Consider the following 20,000-nt stretch of genomic DNA (forward strand, 5'->3'; position numbering starts at 1 on the left):
TAGAGCATCATTTAGCATATTCAAGAAAAGCATTCTATCAATTGGTGTAGTGGGTGCATAAACACACAAAAAAACAAAGAAATTGTTTTCAAATTGGGCTCTGACTTTTAGGAGTCTACCCTTGACTAATTCCTCAGTCTGGTAGGAAATGGGAGTAAAGGTCCGAGAAAACAGAATGGCAACCCCACCACTATTGGAAGTGTTGTGACTTAAAATAGACAGGCCATCAAACTCACTTGCCCAGTCAGCAGCAATTGAGGCGTCAGAATGAGTTTCTTGAGCAAGAAGCACATCAAATCTATTCTTCTTAATCGTTTCAAACAACAAGGCTCTCTTGATTCTTTCCCTGGCCCCATTTAAATTTAAAGAAGCAATTCTGATTTCACCCATGATAAAAAGAAAAAAATATAAGAGTTGTGTACACGCCATCATCATAATACATGTGAAAAATAGACTAACATCAGACATCGCTATTTAACAAAACGTTAATCTTGGTCATTATCTTTTTGAGACGGAAGCACTCTGGATTTGTAAAGCAGCCCTCACCCAAAAAAGATTTAGTTTTCGTGGTGAACTGCTCCACATCAGGGAAGTAGTCGTCAATCCGAACATTTCTCATATGTTTTGTTTTTGTCAAGAAGGATTTTATGTCTTCCACACTATAATCGCAACTAGCAAACCCACTATGACGTAAGCTACAGGTAACGCTACAGTCAGAGAAATCACTTTCGTATTCGTTATCTGTGCCGCTAAGATCTGTTAAATTATCGCTCTTTTTAGTCCTTTTAGATCTCTTTCTTTTGGGGGGCATTTTAAAAACATTTTCCTCCGTCTCAATGAGGGATTCATCTAGAGACGCAAGAACTTGGTCATAATTGACAGCAGAAGCACTGCTCTGCGAGTTCTGTGTGGACTGACTCTCAGATTCTGCGTTCACTGCGTCATCTGTGGGAGAACTTTGTTCTCGGCCTACTGGCTTATCAATCGGGGTTACCCCGTTAACCTCTTCCCGCAAAAGGGAAGCATGATCTGCCCCTACTGACTCGGCTGAGGCAGACGAAGGCCCACTGGAAACAGCGGGTGCTGCAACCGCAGCAGTAGACGCACCTATTTCGGTAGACTGCTCATCTACCACAATTTCATTAGGCATAGGCCTACTGGTGTTTTCGTGATTTATTTGCACATCACTCGAATTCCCCTTTGCCTTAGGACACGCACGAACAAGGTGCCCTGATTGCCCACAACCAAAGCACTTCATGACACTTGTTGAAGCATAGATAACATAACTGAAGTTATCCACCTTCACGTTTAGAGTTAGGTCCAAATCATCTTTGTTATCTTTTAAAATCATAAATACGGATCGCCCTGAACGACACTACGTGTTTCAGAAGTGGGGATTTGCTTCCAATTGGAATCTTTTTAATTGCGGAAACCAATTTACCATACCGTGATAAAATTTCAGCCAAAACCTCATCTTTAATAAATGGGGGAACATTTGACAAAGTCACTTTCTTTGATGGAGTGGAGAGAGGAAGGACGACAGTAAAAATGCCGTCAACCACTAAACCCCTTTCAACCAGCTCATTAGCCAACTCAACCGTGCCCAAAAACAGCACAATCGCATTGTTCATGCGGGCCGCTGACAGAATATTGTCATGCCCTACAACTTCTCCTGCTGCTAAACTACAAACTTCTACACTGGCATTCGATGCTATTTTAACAGCATGACGCCGCGTAAGTTTTTCAAAACTCTCCATACCTGGGGCGGCTGCAACCAAACACTGGAAGCAGACGTCCAGGTAAAACAAGTAACAACAAAACCCCACGCCAGTGATACTTATACTAACCCAAACAGAACCAACCCTTAACACTATAAAGAAGAAAAAAATAATTAATAATAATAATAAGGAGATAGAAAAGATAGCAAAAAGATAGAAAAACGCTGTTCCTGGCACAGCGGCCAACAGTCACACTCACTCAAACGCTCGGCTCCGCCCACTCACTCCGACATGCGCACAAAGAGAGAGAGAGAGAGAAAGAGAGAGAGAAAGAGAGAGAGAGAGAGAGAGGGAGAGAGAGAGAGAGAGAGAGAGAGAGAGAGAGAGAGAGAGAGAGGGAGAGAGCAAGAGAGAGAGAGAGAGAGAGAGAGAGAGAGAGAGAGAGAGAGAGAGAGAGAGAGAGCAAGAGAGCGAGAGAGAGAGAGAGAGAGCAAGAGAGAGAGAGAGAGAGAGAGAGAGAGAGAGAGAGAGAGCGCAGAAAGGAAAAGGAAACAAACCAGGCTTCTACAGGAGTTCATCTCGGTTCTCTCTTGCTCTCTATCTCTCTCCCTCTCTCCTGCATTCACTCAGTTCTCTCTTCCTCTCTCTCTCCTGTAGTCTCTCACTATCTCTACCTCTCCCTCAGTCTCACTCTCTTTCAAACTGTGCTGTTCATTGTTTGCTGTTGTTTTTTTTTTAATTTAGATAATTTAATCGTTTTCCATTTTGCGACACTATGCATTTCTTTTTTTCCAGTAGATCTGTTGGTATCATGCATCTTTTGATGTTGGTGTTTGAATGCGTGTAAGGTTGAGATTTTCTGAGGCTCTTTATGACGCAAGACACGTTGCATTTGACATAAAAAAACAAAAAAACAATGTGGTTTGCAAAAAAAAAATAGTAAGCAAGACAAGTAAGACGAGACACAGCATCACAACGGGAGCGCTTTAGTTCGGTGGGCTCTGTAATCCATTCCATAGCGTCCCCTTAGCGCTTGTAAAAAGTGGTGACACTCATCCTTCATTGCACTTGAATGCCTAGCTCCACTCTAATCTTCATACTTGTTACTTTTTTTCCCCTCGGTTTAGCAAGGACACGTCCCTGGAGACAGGGAAGTTAATTACTTCAGATACAGGCTGCTGGGAGAAATTGGGCCTTCACTGCATTAGGATTGGGATCAAGATATTTGGGGTGGAGGGGTGGGGAAGTGTGGCACTTATGACCTAAAAAGCTGCATCACCTTCCGCACTGCAGATTAAGTTGAGCAGCTGTAATGCCCTAGGAAAGCCAGTGCATTATTACCATCTTGAACAAGTCCAGTATGATTCTTGTGACCGCTTGAGAGAGTTACTATCGTTACTTTGTGTATGCTTGTTGTAGCAAGGTTTCTAAAGTGTTGTTGAGAGAGGAAGGCAGTTCTTTTGGAGCTTTAGTGCCACAGGAGTATATACTTTATATGTGCTTTAAGTAGCTTGCAACGAGAATGTGTAACTGTAAATCAGAATCAGAAAGTGTTTTGTTTTTTTTCCATTGTCATGAGTACTTGCCAAACATCTTTTGACTTTGCAAGAGGGTTATAACGATGCAGTATTAATTCTCTGCATGAATGGAATTCATTTTGATGAAGACAGTGAAACGCTCGCAGCTTGGTTCTTATTAATCTTTTGCAGAGTTATCTTTTTTTCACCCTGCAGTACACCTGTCAGGATTCAATTTAAACCCAAAGACAAGAAAAGGAAGAATGGAAAAGGAGAGGAACTCCATAGGGCACTGCAAGTGTGTGGTTTTGGAGAGAGGTGGAAATAGATGGTGTCACTCATATTTACACTTTCACATTCAGGTTGTAACATCTCACATGGGAAATAGGCTGTCTGTAGCACAAAGGGCTTTTTTTTTTTGTGCTGAGTCATTGTAAGAGAGGAAGGCATGGAACTGCCATTAACTAACTGTACTCTCCCCTTGTACTTTGTACGCTGAATACAGCTGATGTGAGTGTAAGTTCATGGACGAAGTGCTTTTTTTTTAATCATGCTAGGGCTTTCATCTGTGAAGTATAAAGTGATGACATACTGGTCAGAGAAAGTCTCATTCGGTCTCTCATGGCCATAAAGTTGTGACCCAAATAGAATTCTGTGTAAACATAGGGCCATTCTATGTCCCTGCATTCATAGCATGTTTGTGTATGTCAGTTTAAATCGACAGGCAATGTGTAGATCAGGACCAGAGATATGTGTTGTGTGTGTTATCACCTGATCTGTAATATGGCTGTTCACAAAATTCTGGTGGAATTGCAACTTAACTGAATAGTATTTGCTGTTGCACCCAATATTCGCCCCAATAATCTTAAAATCCTATATAAGGCATTTTCAAATGAGAATTCTTAAATTTTATTATGAATCAGATTTTATGATGCATTCCTCTCCAAGGAGGCCCACTATGAAGAGAATGTTACTTAAGTTGTTATCTGTGTCAAAATAGTGGTTGAGCAATTACTATTTAATTCAAGATGTTTTTGTCATTTCTGAACGCTCATTGATATGTCCAGCATCTTGCACAGTGAAAACAAAATTGGGTGCATTATTGTTTATGGTCCATTTGCGCTGTGGTTCACCTGTCAGTCCATTTGTAAGACACTTTGGATAAATGTGTCAGCTAATTGAATACATGTAAATGTACATTCATGGGTAGAAAACCACAACCACAGTATTGGCAAAGTTTGATTTTCTAAGTCAACCTGTGCATTCCATTGGTAGTCCATTGGTAGTATATTGAAAAACAGTGACCTCTCTTTAGTCACACAGCTAATTGCTTTGCTGATTGTCACATTGTTTGCCAATTCACGAGGCCTGACATACATTTTTTATTGGCGGAAGGCAAACTTTGTGAATGAGTAATGAATTAGGTTCTGCGTTTTTTGTTTTGAACTGACAGCAGTCAAAAGCAAACAGGTGACCAAGAGGGAACAATGTATTGGCTCAATGCCATCTTACAGCTCACCAAACAAGTTAAGAACCATAGAATCTGTTTAGTACAGTTAACTGAAATTTGACATCCATTCACAGCTAGGTCTCCAGAGTTTCAGAGTGTATTGTCATCAGTGTGTGAATACCCTAGTGTAAGCCAAAACATGTCACAGTAAATACAATATAACACAATATTGCACAAAGACTCTCTATTTTCATAGTGGTGTAAGATTTCAGTCAAGTAAATATAGTGCTATTATACCCTTATTGTATTCTGTGGGTATAGTTTACATTTACCTTTATTCATTTAGCAGACACTTTTCATCCAAAGTGACTAACATATGTCAATTATATTACAAGGGATTACATTGTCCCCAGACAAAAACCCACTCAGGGTTAAGTGCCTTACTCAAGGGCACAACGGTGGAAGCCAGGAATTGAACCCACAGCTTTTCAGGCTACTGCATGCTAGCCCAGCTCCTTAACTACTAGGCTACCACCGCCCAGTGTGAACAGTGTGACACACCAAGTATCAGTATCAACAGTAGTATGTTTAATAATGGCAGGCTTTCTCAACTTTACAGAACATAGGCATACAGTACTTATAAGTACTTACTTACTACTTGATTACAAGAGTTAGTGGTTTAGATTACGGTTAAAGGAAGAAAGAATGTACTATGGCATGAGTACATAGCATTGTGTTTTTATTATATGTTTATAACATAACAACGTGTGTTACATGGTAATCTATGGTGTAATAACACTAACAGTGTTATATACATAGAGTGTTGTTTAGATATTTATTTGAGAATGGGTAAAGAGTTTTAGGAGGAGGTCCTTTGACCATGATTTTTTAAATTTATTTTTTTTACTTATTACATACTGAGAAGTGGGTAGTTCGAAAGTGCCTTGGCTGTAAAGGAAACTATTTGGAATGAATATTTAAAGTAGGGCACATTCTATTTCAGTTTAGGGCACATTCATAAAAAAACATGGTCTGGTCAAGAACGTGTCAGCCCAAAGTCATAGCAAAGACGACACCAGCCTATGATTGTATAACCAGATCACAAGAATTAGACACACTGTTAGCTCCTTGTGCAGTTCCTTCAAGATGTCTGAAAGATCCCTGCTTATGTTTAATTCATCCTCTTTAACCTCTCAACTCTCTCTCTTCTCTCAACTCTCTCTTCTCTCTCTCTCTTGCTTTCTCTCTCTCTCTCTCTCTCTCTCTCTCTCTCTCTCTCTCTCTCCCTCCTTCTCACAGGCTGAGCAGGACAATGGACACCCGCTACCGGCCTTTGCTAATTTACACATTGAGGTGCATGATGAGAATAATCAGGCGCCCTACTTCCAGAGGCCCGTGTACCATGGCTTTATCAGCGAATCAGCAACCGTGGGCACCACCGTCTCCGACAACGCCAATCTCACAGCCCCGCTTGCCATCGTCGCCCTCGATAATGACATGGAAGAGGTAGGAACGGACAGCCTTTCTTTCTTTCTTTCTTTCTTTCTTTCTTTCTTTCGTCCTCATCTTTTCTCGTTTCTTTTTTTTCTTTTTCATGAGTTTCATTTGCACTCAGAAGAAAGTAAGTTACAGAGATGACATCACATACAGGAGGAGCATGATTGGATGATAATGAAAGATTCATGTAATAGAGCTGTGACAGTTGGAGAGCATAGAGAAACCAGTGTGTGGATGTGTGAATAGTCATCTGTTCCATACTGGCAGATTTTAATCGCTCATATTTGACAATGGTGCAGCTTTCCCTTGTGTGAGAGATTGCAGAAAAATACCATGTACTAAAACCTGTAGTTATTGCTAGTAGTCTCAAGAAACATTTCCAGATTTCAGAAAAAAAAATCAACCTTCAGGTTTCAGGTGTTATTTCTTTTACCCAATGCATTTCTTCTGACGATGTTTCTGCAAGACAAAGGGAATCAGCCATTCAGTGAGTGTAATAATAATTCTGTCAGACTGTCACATCCCTGCCCAATCTACATAACCTCATTACTGAAGCAAACGATCACTGACACAACCATCAAGGCCTGTGAATGCTGAACTCAATCAGATGACCTTGAACAGACAATAATAGCTTTGCCCAAACAATCAGGCAGCATCTGCGTGAAGTCTTGATTAGTTTATCTATCATTATGGACATTTTGTTTTGTTTTGTTTCTTAATTATGTTTTTTTTATTTGATCTTACTGTGAAATTGCATTATTGCATTACAGCTTTGCCAGGCACTGCAGCGTAGCCACCAAATCAGTCACTGAGCAAGTCAGCATTTAAGAGAATAATCCACCATAACAAGCCATATGTTTTCTCTCCTGACTTCAGCTCACGGTTAATGCTACGCCTGTAGGTATTCAGAGGGAAGTGTGTAATTTGAAGTGAAGTGCTTGTTTTTGTTTCACTCTTTCTTTCCTTCTTTCTCTTTTTCTCTCTCTCTCTATTTTTTCCCCTTCCTTGCTTGTCCTTATGCTGCTGTGCTGATTCTTTTCAATTATTTGATTTGTTTTGTTTCTTTAGCATGGTTTCCAGGCTTTGCTTACTTATTTCTCTGTGTGTGTGTGTGCGTGTGCGTGTGCGTGTGCGTGTGCGTGTGCGTGTGTGCGTGCGTGCGTGCGTGCATGTGTGTTCTTGTAGCCTAGTGGGTATGGCTTTGAAGTGTTGAGGTGTTTTTTTTTCAGCTTTTCATTTCTTGAGAACACAGGGGGTTGGGGCAGTAAAACTGTGAAATCCTCCCAGTTTCACTTTGGTCCTCAATTAAGGATTAACTTCTGCACCCAGATTAATTGTTGCATCAGCCAGAGAATGTATTCATATATAAGTGCTTACTACTCAGTTTAACTCAGCCATCTATAGACTGACCAAAGAGACATAAAGTAAACAAAAACAAACAAACATATAAATTTGATGGCATTAAAATCTAACACAAACCTTCAAGAGTAAAAGTAACCAATATGCTACTGGTTACCTGTTCACTGACAATTATTTCCCCCAAAATCAGTGTACATCCTGTTCCTCCATGTCAAGCCAAACCACCATATCCTGTCTTGAATGTTGATGGTTATAGCTAAACGTTTTCCTCCATTAGACATTTCAAGTGCTGTGCATTTTGTGTTTTACGAATTGCCTCTGAAAGCCTGTTGACTAAGAACTGGGGGTGGGGGGTGGGGGACAAGAGTTAAATGTTTCAGAGTGACATCAAATGAGTGGGTTGTTCAATATCTACGTATTAGAAGTTCCTTTAGGACGGCAAAAGGACTTCTTTACTACTATGGAAATTAATGGCACCTAGTCCTCTCTGATCACAGTAATTCTGCTGGAGAACTCTTTTCAGTGCCTTAATGTCTAGAAGCCCTTTTATGGGTGACTGTGGCCCCCGAGGATAAGATATTGTCAGAATTTTCATTTCTTAGGCTTTTCTCAGTCACTTTGTGTCCTTGAAATAGCCTATTGTCAACAGCATACAGACAGTCCTAAACATTCATTGTCGGTGTGATGGAGCAACGTTATCTGTCGGCCTGGGATTGACATGCCAACCTGCTGTTACAAGTCGCTTTGAATAAAAACATACCGGTCACATTTACTATCCTTTACCATGGCATGTTCTTCGTCTGTGTTCTGCTTTTGTTAAACCCTTCTACAAAGTGCTGCAACTTGAACATGAGTTTGGATTCCCTTCTTTCCTGTCTTACCTGTTCATGTTATTTTATTTCCCTCCTGCCTTGTTCATGTTGACAGTGACGTGTCCTTTTTTGCCTCCTGTTTGCCCGTTAGACCAGGGACCCCATGGTGCAGATCTCTCTGGGCAGCTACGGCAGCATCTTCGCGTTGACCCCGCGGGGGGTTGCCCGCCACCTGACGCTGCTGAAGCCCGTGGACCGCGAAGAGCAGCAGAGCTACGTGTTCTCGGTGAGCCGCCCGTCACTTTTCACCGCGCACCTGACCCTGTCCCCTGCCCTCAAACACCATCCATCTCACTCCCTTCCCGCCCTCTATCTCTCTCTCTCCCTCTCTCACTCCCTCCTGCCCTCTATCTTTCTCTCCCTCTCTCACTCCCTCTCGCCCTCTATCTCTCTCTCACTCCCTCTATCTCTCTCTCCCTCTCTCACTCCTTCTCGCCCTCTATCTTTCTCTCCCTCTCTCACTCCCTGTCGCCCTCTATCTCTCTCTCCCTCTCTCACTCCATCGATCTCATATTCTGTGTTGTATCTTTCACTCGAATAGAGGTAAACACACACACACACACACACACACACACACACAGAATCAAATGTATAATCTTGATGAGACTGGAGATGCATGCTTCTATTGTTGCACTTCCAATACATTCAGCAATAGTATACGCTTAAGACGTGTGTCTTCCTCCCTTATCATAGTTTTTATTGTTCTTATTTCGCACCCTAAGATGAGTTCAATTTGGGTTGAGTGCGCTTTTGTGCACTTTGTTAGTCTCTTTTATTTCCCATCTTTCTTACTTCTACATTCTATATTGCTGTTGCGGAGCCACCTTCCAGAGGCTTTTGGATAAAAAGAAAAACTTATTAACGTATAAAAGTTTCTAATAATACTGCATTCATTCCCATGCTCATGTACTGTATGTCACATTTCACTATAGTTTGTCTCTTGCTGTGCTGCATATTGTAATGCGTAGGAGAGTCAAGCAAGAGCTTCATTTCTGTTGAAAACACAATCACAATGCAGTGTATGAGTATAAACTACTTTTGCACAATGAGTGCTTCAGCAGAGACAGTGATATGTGATATGTGTTTGCCTGTGAGATGATGTATTGCGAGGGGTTTGGAGGTATAATGCCACTGATACACCCACATCTGGAATGCACACCCATGGCGGCTGGAAGTTGTCCCACCTGTGTCAGGTTGAGTTTAAATAATCTGCCTGGGTTGTTCCCGTACATTTCTGCCTTGTTATCACCACCAAAACAGAACTCACCATGTCTCTCCCACAGTGCTTTTCTTTCTTTCTTTCTTTCTTTCTTTCTTTCTTTCTTTCTTTCTTTCTTTCTTTCTTTCTTTCTTTCCTTCTTTCTTTCTGCCTTCTTTCTTTTGTCATGTCTATTTCTTTGTTCCCCCTTTCTCTCTATTGACTCAATTGTAAATGTCCTTAATAGAATATTGACTGTAGCTCTCTGTCTCTCTCAAAGCAACATTACTGTAGCCATTTCAAGGAGAGCACAGTTTTACGTCCAAATAAGTACAATTTATCTGAAGTAATGGCAGCATCTACGGCAGGGAGTTTCACAGGGCAGGTTCATCACAGGACATGTGGCTTCTCTGGTGATGTGATTGGTTCAATTACTGTGATTTACCTTTTGATTAACCTCTTTAGCTTTAGTTTGTGTCTCGTTCAGCAGCACTATTTTGAGAGGCCTCTTCCAACACCTTTCAGGTGTAAAGTTACCTGACAGATCTTGACACCAGCACCACGTGTAGACGTGAATCACAGAAAAATGTCCTGCTGCAAACTCGGCGGACAGGAAATTATTCCCCTGGCAGCGGCGGTGGCAGTGCTGCCTATCTCCGAGTGCCAAATTTGACGCTTTCTGGGTGAAGCGCATACCATAGCATTGTGACAACAACGCTGCACGTTGTGCGTCTGAATCATTTCTGGTATTGTGCATCATAATGATGGAGTGTATTACATAGCAGGCCCTACACTTAACAGGCAGGGAGACAGAACAATGGTGTCTGTGTTTGGCAGAATAATACCTTATTGTGGCCCATACAAAAGACTGCCAGTTTTATACCCCTTGTTTTATTTCTTGGCAGCAGCCATCTTTTTGCGGTAATATGAGATGTGTGTGTGTAAGGATTTGGAGAGAGAGTGTGTGTATGAGTTGTTTATGTCTTCTTCCTATTGTCATGTAAGTTTGTATATGTTAGTGTCTGAGTTTATGTATGAGTTTGAAAGTCCTTGTGTTTGCATTTTATGCATGTATAAACATAAGTGAACAATCGCAAGGCAAGGCCTTTGTATTGATTTTAGACTAAAAGCAATCAGATTGAGGAGATGGTTTGAAAAATGAAACTGGCTTTAAGATGAATGGGACCTTCATGGTGTAATGTGATGCACTGTAGCGTCTTTATTATCCGAGTCCGTCATCCGTGACTCAGTTACTAGTCTTTAAAGCAGCTTTAAATTAAATTAGATGTAATTAATTGCTGTCTTCTGCTGGCAGAGTCAGAGTTATTACTAAAGATACCCAGTATTTAAGTCAAGAATAGTTTTTCACACTTTCTGCTCGGTCATGCTGAACTAGAGCCCTGTGTAATAGAAAGCTGCACTAACATGTCCTAGTCACACTGCACAATGATCTCTTTTTTGTAAGTCGCTTTGGCTAAAACAATGCCATTTGGTGAAATGGTACAGGCTCTTTCTTGTGTAAGAATGTGAGACAGTGATGTCTGTCAGCCAGGGCATGCTTATTTTCTGTTGTGTATTTTAGTGTAGGAGTAAGTTGACTTGTTTTTGTGTGTGCATAGATACTGTGCATTCATATGCATTTGTAGATGAGTGGAACTGAATTTGTATGTTTGTGTGTGGGTGTGTGCGTTTGTGTGTGTATGTGTGTGTGTATGTGTGTGTGTGTGTTAGTGTGAGAGAGAGGGAGTGAGAGAGAGAGAGTGAAAGAGAGTGTGTGTGGTTGTGCATCAAAGTGTATGTGTACATCTTTGTTGATGTATGTTTGTGTTTGTGTTTGTGTTTGTGTTTCGCTTCTTATAATCCTGTGTGCTCAACACTGTCAACTCTCTTCATTGGTGTGTTGATCTAGTGCAGCCTGACTCCTTTCTGCGTGTTTTTCCGCCGCTGAGTAGAGGAGTTTTCATCGATACTCGAGCCACTAACTGGCACATTGCTTAGCCCAAGGAGCGCTGCCTTGTCAGCTCTTAAATTGAGAAGTGCGAGGGGTGCCGCACAGTTGGGAACTGGAATGCCGCCAAGATGAATTTGGTGATAGTTTTCCATTTATCTTAGCGCCGGCTCCTCTCCTGTACACAGCAAGGAACACTCGTGTACATAAACAAACACGCACAGACGCGCGCACATGCACACACACACACACACACACACACACATACCTCTCACATCAGTGTGATCAGAAAGGGAAAGCTCCATCATCTGCGTTGGTCGAAGAGAATGTGGTCAGAGAAAGCGTCTGGATAGAATGCATTTGTGGAGTGGTGCAGAGTCAATATATTTCCACTATTCCCTTATCCCAATACAATTCCCAGTAACCAGATTGGCCTCCTGCTAAGACAACAATAGTGTGATGCTGTGTGTGTCTCTCTCTCTTTCCTACTGGATGTGTGTTTGATCTACTCTTGTGTTTTCATCCCCTGAAATAAGTGAAAAGCAACACCACCAGAAGCAGCAGCAACAACATCAAAAACATCAGTAACCAAAACAAAAAAAGAAAAAAAATAAACAAATAGATAAATAAACCTGCCTAAACAAAGCAGTGTTGTGTCTGGTTGTCTGGTTCCCGCAGACGCAGACATGGAAGCGAGACGCCCTTTGAGACTTAATGAATACCGATGCAGCTGTGAGTGCCCGTAGCTCTGTTTGATGAGGAGGAGGAGGAGGAGGAGGAAGAGGAGGAGGAAGGGGGGCGGGAGTCTGTCTGAGTATTCATGGCATTCAGGGCACTGATCTTGACACTGGCTGATTCACAAAAACTGGTGCCGTCGCTAGTGCAGTCCTCTGCAGACACTTCTGCTTGCAGAACAGCTGAGTAGTGCAGGTGGAGTAAGGATGGATTATGATGCTAATGCCTCGGCCCTCTCTAATACAACGGCAAGATAATATGTCTCTAGCTGTTATGGAGAAATAGCGTAGATAGATACAATAGATAGATACAGTAGATAGATAGATAGATAGATAGATAGATAGATACTTTATTGATCCCCAAGGGGAAATTCAAGAACTCCCAAGCGTTCCAGACAGGATAGGGTTTTTTGTCAGACTACAAGGTTAGGTGCCAGATAATAGTCACTTTTTAATTTTAATTTTAAGTTTATTGCATGCCTACAGTAAGTAGCAAAGCACCTGTTCGGAAAAAAAAAATATTCAAACAAAATGACTAAAACATGCACAGCAATTTATGTGTTGCAGAATAGCATTTTGACTTTCTAGAAGATGGTTTCTGGAGGGTTAGGATTTTTACTTTTCTTTCTTGAAACCAGTGAGGACCTGAAACAACACGTCATCTCTCTCTCTGCTTAAGCTCTGCGTGGGTGATGACAGACTGTGATGATAAATGACGGCCTTAACAAGGCATGGGATGGGCGGGTTAGGAAAAGGACAAACTCATTTATCTGAGGCAGACAGAGATGTACCTGTGACAGGAGTACAGTAGCCCAGGAGAGTCCTCGCCGTGTGGCGTGAAGAACAAGGAGTACAAAGCACGTTGGTTTCATCTCAGTGTCAGAGGAGAATATATGTCTACTGCTCTTCCCTGCTACCTCAAGCTGCCAAGCTGTAAGGTTGCCTGTAGTTTAGTGTGTGTGTGTGTGTGTGTTTGTGTGTGTGTGTGTGTGTGTGTGTGTGTGTGTGTGTGTGTGTGTGTGTGTGTGTGTGTGTGTGTGTGTGTGTGTGTGTGTGTGTGTGTGTACGTGTGTTGTGTGTTTAAGATTGTGTGTGTGTGTGTGTGTGTTTAGGTGCGCGTGTGTGTGTGTGTGTGTGTGTGTGTGTGTGTGTGTGTGTGTGTACGTGTGTTGTGTGTTCAAGATGTGAAGACTCTGCTCTGAGCTCAACATGTCTGTCATCACCAGCTTGGATCATTTCAGATGAGTCATTTAGCATAGGCCACACAACCTTACCCATTTAAACTGTAACTCCCTCTCTCTCTCTCTCTCTCTCTCTCTCTTTCTCTCTCTCTCTCACGCTCGCTCTTGCTATCCCTATCTCTCTCTCTCTCTTTCTCTTTCTCCCTCTCCTCTCTCTCCCTCTCCCTTCTGTGTGTGTGTGTGTGTGTGTGTGTGTGTGTGTGTGTGTGTGTGTGTGTGTGTGTGTGTGTGTGTGTGTGTGTGTGTGTGCGTGTGTTTGTTCCTCTGAGGCTCTGAGAATGAGAGAGATGACAAGCCACAGCCTCTTGTCACCTCCTCTTCTCTCCCCTCTGTGTGTGTGTGTGTGTGTGTGTGTGTGTGTGTGTGTGTGTGTGTGTGTGTGTGAGATGGCAAGCCACAGCCTCTTGTCACCTCCTCTTCTCTCCCCTCTGCTTCTTTTGTCTTTTTTTCCTTCTTTGTGATCCTCACATATCATTGTGGCATCTGGAAGCTTACGGTGTGTGTGTGGTTGTGTGTGTGTGTGTGTGTGTGTAAGATGATGATGATGATGGGGCAAATCTCAACTGCAGGTACTCCGCCTGAGCAGCATTCATTAAGGCTGGACAGTTTAAGCAGACAAACCTGGCAGCCATCAGCTAATGAAAAAAATAAAAAAATGCCTGCTCAGGCTATTGAATCGATGCTCTACTAAGCACTCATCGCCTGCTTTGAATGTATTGTTAAAGTGTATCTTTGTTTGTTTGTATGTTTGTTAATGTGGGTTTATTTCATAAAGCACATGCTGTATGTAAATATATTGTTTTCTTATATTGTTTAATCTCATACTGTATGTTTCAGACACTCTCTCTTTAGGAGGGCATTTGGTGTGTTTCCAAACCACTTACACTACATTAGTTTGCTTCATGGCTCGTGGAGCTGGCAGAGTTTGTCACACTCAAACGACTGTGACTTGTGGCGCCTAGAGACACCTTATATTGCATCCCAGTCCCATTCCATTCCCTGCCTCGAGTTCACCTGCATCAGCAAGTTCTGATCACTGCACAGTCTGAAAGAGTTTTTTTTTTTCTCTGTGTATCTGTAAAATAGTTATTTTTATGTTTAGAAAAACTATGTTTTTTTTTTTATTCTCTGTGCTGATCTCATGGGTAATTTTTCCTCCCTCTTCTCAAATGTCCTCTTCATCCTCTTCCTCTCCCTCCTCGTCCCCACAGATGATCGCCTCGGATGGCGTCCAAGAGAGTTTGCCGGTGACCGTCAACATCACCGTGATCGATGCCAACGACAACACGCCCACCTTCCCCAACGTCTCGTACGGCGTCAACGTTTTCACCGACATGCAGCCGGGAGAGACTGTGCTGCGGGTAATCAATAGTCAAACACACTCCGCCACCGCAGCAAACACACTCCACTCACTTAGACTAATAGCATTAGTGAGGCCTCGTTTATACATGGCATACAGCCAAAATAATTGCCAAGGCGCTCTGTGCGGCTTTGGGCTCAGTGCAGTTTAGTTTTTTTTTTTTTTCGTATCGTTTTTGGCCATGCTTGCTTGTCAGTGCTTTCGGGCTGCGGGCGGATAATAGTCTATTTTGCAGTCAGACCATGGCTACTGAGTCAGTTGGTGTCTTCGACATGCTGGCACAAATGATTGACATGAAAGGTCACGTTCGGTTTCACAGCTTGAAATCAAAGGGCTCTTGGCCTCAGAGGAGCGGTGGGGGAGGCGAAAGACAAGTTGAATGCCGGGTCGATAACGCGCTGAACCCGCTCCTCAGATGATTTGATTTAATAAGGTGTTTTTCTTTGGAAGCACACTCTAATTTAGGCTTATTAACCCAGATGGTTAACTTTGCTCGAACAGCCCTAGAAAATGAACCCTAAGAAAAGTGTATTAACGAGTCATAGGGACAGTTTCGTCTTTATTAAGGGACGCTTTAAAATGTCTTTTCCCCTCTTGTCGTGTTACGGTCAATGTCATTTGAGGCCTTTTTGAATTTTTAATGTGGCTCCATCATGTGCTGTTTTTATGTCCTCTATTTTTTGTTTTTCTCCCTGCTCGTCCTGAGGTATTTGTTGTGTTTTGAATAAAAAGTGGGTCACATTTTTTAGGATGGCCTCACTCCATTTTTAGAGAACAATGAGAATGAATAATGGGTAGGAAGTAAAATTTCACGACTTTAGTCATAAAACATTTTCCAATTGTGAGAAGTGTTAATAATGAAAATAAAAAAATAATGTATAATGTATAAAGTGTAAATATGAATGTTGAAATATTCATGGTTGCATTTATATTTCATTGTATTTCATTTCACTCTTATAGTTTATTCAATGCCTGAATGGTACTGATAAATACTGTCTTTGTTAGGACAGAGCCCCAGACTAGGTTGCAGTCATATGTGGGAACTCTTTAAACAAAGCATATAGTTGGGTCTGTTTCAGTATATTATTGCCTCTCCAGGTTATAGTGTTTAAACCAATCAGCTCAAATTTACTTATGTCACTTAATAGAACTCGACGGACAATGTGGTATCTAGCTTTCTAATATCTATGCCCCTAACCACATATAGGCCCAGTGCCCACAGTCTGGCCTGAGGTCCTGTCCCAAACCCTCTCCCCTATTCATTTCCTGTCTCCCGTCCACCATCCAACACAAAGGCTAGAAAAGCTTTGATGTCTTAGAACTATTATTTGTGAACCAGCTGTGATGTGTTTTTCAGCTAACGGCAGTGGATGCGGATGAGGGCCCCAACGGCCAGGTGACCTACCGCATCCTGGCAGGAGACCAGGGCCATTTTGTGATTGAGAAGCACACGGGGGTGATCAAAGCCATGCCGGGCATCAGTCTGGCCGTGGGCCGCACCTATGCACTCACTGTGGAGGCCATGGACAATGGCCCCAAGGCCCAGAGGAGGTCAGTGGGACTTGTAGTTTTAAAGTTTATAGCTTTGTAGTTTTATGGTCTAGTCCAGTCATTCCCAAACTGTGGAGGGTACTGCAGGTGGTCCGTGGAAAAGCAAAATAAAATATAAAATAATATATTTTTTAAACCTTTATTTTACCAGGAAATGCTAACATATATTCTAAGAATATGTATATTCATATCAAATTTAAATGTAAATTAAATAGTAAAGTTATTGTGTGATTATTGTGTGACTAAAAGGCTAGTGGCGCTAGGCTGTGACGTTCAAGTGCAGTGCCGCTAAGCGCTAACGGTTAGAAGAACTGGTTAGAACCACAACATGGATCGGTGGATGGCAACAGGTTCTCTGAAGAGAAAAGAGGCAGATGTTAACTCTAGTTCTACTAATAACAGTGAGTCGGGCCAGATTCCTCATAAAGGTACAAAAAAAGGAGGGTGAAAAGAAAACTTATTCTCTTTCTCTGTCTCTCTCTCCTCCTTCTCTATCTCTCTCTCGCTCTCAGACAGACAGATGTTCTTGTTACTGTAACGTTATACATTTAATAATATATTGTTAAGAAAATACGTTGTTGAAATGAACTTGATTATGCCATCGGGCGCTTGAGTAAATAAATAAATTAAATACGTGGCAGCCGTGCAGTAAACTTTCTTTTAACAAGCCTGTTGTATCCGCCCTTTTACGAGTAGCCTATGTGTCAATTAATATTAATTTCTATACAAACCAAGACGGCGGATTCCTAAAGAAACGCAAACACCCACCCCATAAGTGTATATAAATTAGCTATGTACAGTGACTTGAAGAGTCAAAACCGCTTGGAGCTCCAGTGGAATTTTTTATTTCACAACGAGAATTCAAACTCCGAGCATGGTTCCAATTTCTTGGGCAGTAAAAGCTCACGCTAAGAACCAGCCTAGATTTTGTTCAAATCTACACACATATGGCTACTGAAAATGTAAGGTTAATTTATCAAATGCTATTTTGAAGTATTAAAAAAACATTTTTGTTTTAGACATATTGGTGCTTTTACGATAGCCTACTGATGTGATGCCCAGTTATACTGTAGGCCTAGTTTTAGTGCTAGTAGGCCTATTAAGAGGTGCAGATTAATTCAGGTAGGACTGTGTATAGACATTTTATTAAGGGTATTATGAGGTGGTCCGCGAAAATTCTTCATTACACATAGTGGTCCACACACACAAAACATTTAAAAACCCCTGGTCTAGTCTATCTTTAAAAAGGCCGTTTTGCTGCTGGCACTGAAAAGAGCTTTGAAATGTAGTATGAAATACAGTGTTTCTGTGTAGTGCTGGGTCTCTAGCCTTGGGTTAGAGGCACTTGTCCGGAGAATTGAACGGAGGCATGTTAGTGCGAGTGAAAAAAATATATTCCTACATCCCATGATTATCTGAAAGGGATGCCAAATAGGCTTCCATGCAAGGTAAGATAAATCGAGATGAAAGAGTTGGGTTCAAATGTGATGAAGGCCATCAGACTACAGAGGCAGTCTTCCAGGCGTTTTCTCAATGAATGTCCCATCCAACAGAAGTTAGAATGATCTAACAGTGTAAATATATGCATCTGTTTTCTTTTGGAAAGTACATTTTACTTACCTGTGCTGCCAAGTTAGGTATTCCAGCATGACCTTAAGTATCAGAGTCTTTCTCAATCCCAAACTCTTGTCTGTTGTATCGTCAGTTCAGTTCAGTTCATTTCAGTTTATTGTCATTATACAGAGCAGAGTCAGTGCTTGATCCTTACATTTAGCAAACAGTCCTGACCTATTGTATGATCTTGATTATATGATGATATACCATAGCGGTGTCTGCAAGACCCACTCTTGCACTATAGCTGCAAGATATCACAGGACCTCTCACTTGGCTGGTCATGTTTCTACAGTGCTCTTAATTAGGCTTAAAGGCACACTATGCAAGATTTTCACCTTTATGAACCCAATTTGATGGTAAACGAACTTGTAATAGGCGAGAGTGGCGCCTCCGCCAAATCTCGCGAGAATCTTGAAATATTACCTTGTCATTGTCACCTCCACAAAAAAAAGCATTTGCATTGTGTACAGTGGGGATAAGTCGCAAAAAGCTTGCTATAGAAGCTTTTCAATAGCAGAGTAACATATAAATACATTGTGACTCTAGAGAGAGCTCTACAGTTGCCAAAAATACCTAAACCTGCATAGTGTACCTTTAATCACTTGGGGAAGTTAGAGAGACGATGATCAGCGATGGACTCATCAGATGGACTTGCTGTTCCAAATGGTATTGAACTCAGTATCCCTCAAGTATCAGCCAAGATATCTCCCAGAAGAATATCAATTTTCAATTTGAGACCGTAACCAGGTGTTACTGTCCTCCTTGCCTCGCTCTGTTTTGACAAGAGGTCCTGCAGTCTAGGGATATATGTTTGTGTGCCTCGCTATCCTTGATCCTGATCCTGATGGAGTTGCTTCTGACAGTTGTGTCGTGGACTATACTGCCTCAAGGGATTTGTGTCATAGTTTGGACAAAGGTGACTGCTAAGCTGTAAAGCTAATGCAAGCTAACTTTCAGCAGTGTGTGCTCCGATGTAATTTGATCTCAGTGGAAAGCAGATCAGGGCTGTGGGCGCTGTGATACTCCTAGCCTAGCTGACTTACATGCTATTCCATACATGTTGTCACAAAGCCAGAGATGTGTGATAAAGAGAGGTGATGAATTTTGCATGATCATAATGGAACCTATTTACTGGTATTCTCTACACACTTTCTTTCGTTCGCACACGTTCTTTCAACCCTAGAAAAGTTTGTAAGTAGTAAGTATTATACTGTATATACTGTATAGCACATTAACATTTTTAGATAGGTAAACAGGTTGAAAGGCAATGGCAGTGCATTAGTGTAAGGAACTTTAGCACCTCTTGGAGACATACTGTATATATGTATTTGCGGAATCTTTTGCTTGACTCTTTTGGCAAAACATATCTCTATTGCCTTGTTCCTGTAAGGAGCATAATGTCTTTTGAAGGCATGCATATGTATTTGTGAAATACATTGCTTGACTCTGGCACAACACATCTCTGTTGCCTTGCTCATCCAAAACACATTACAGTAACACCTGTTGTAGGCATGCATATGTATTTGTTAGAATTATTTTCCCGACTCTTTGGTACAACATTCCTCTTTTGCTTTTCGCAGTTCCGTTTGTCTGCAAACACTGTTGTTAGCCCTCGGCGCTATTTTCATTTTGAAATATCATGTGGTGCAGCACCAGTTTTGCGAGCCAACTGTGAAATCATGCACATTAATTATCCTGCCATCAGTTCATTAGTATGTTTAGTTTGGAGCGTAGCTGAAATAATTATCCCGCTTCAAATATGTTCTGCTTATGATTATCAGTCACCTCCAATCCCCTAAATGTTCATTAGGAGACTTTTAAAGATATACATAAGGGATTTATGTTATGTAATGTTATGCTACACATGTGCAGAATAGCAATTTGTGCAGGTCTTTCATCTATAGACTACTGCAGCACTGAATACCACATGAGGCTAAGGGC

The 20,000-nt window shown here is 41.6% G+C and overlaps 1 protein-coding gene across 1 annotated transcript in view; it reads left to right on the top strand.

The window, feature by feature from the left end:
* LOC121700727 (protocadherin-15-like) overlaps positions 1 to 20,000 on the top strand; it is a 180,616-nt gene that overhangs the window by 136,041 nt on the left and 24,575 nt on the right. The window contains 4 exon segments of the mRNA XM_042083929.1: positions 5,985 to 6,191; positions 8,505 to 8,639; positions 14,746 to 14,895; positions 16,252 to 16,445. Of these exon segments, the coding sequence (XP_041939863.1) occupies positions 5,985 to 6,191; positions 8,505 to 8,639; positions 14,746 to 14,895; positions 16,252 to 16,445 (686 nt within the window).

The sequence above is a fragment of the Alosa sapidissima genome, chromosome 24, assembly GCF_018492685.1.
Source record: "Alosa sapidissima isolate fAloSap1 chromosome 24, fAloSap1.pri, whole genome shotgun sequence".
NCBI lineage: Eukaryota > Metazoa > Chordata > Actinopteri > Clupeiformes > Clupeidae > Alosa > Alosa sapidissima.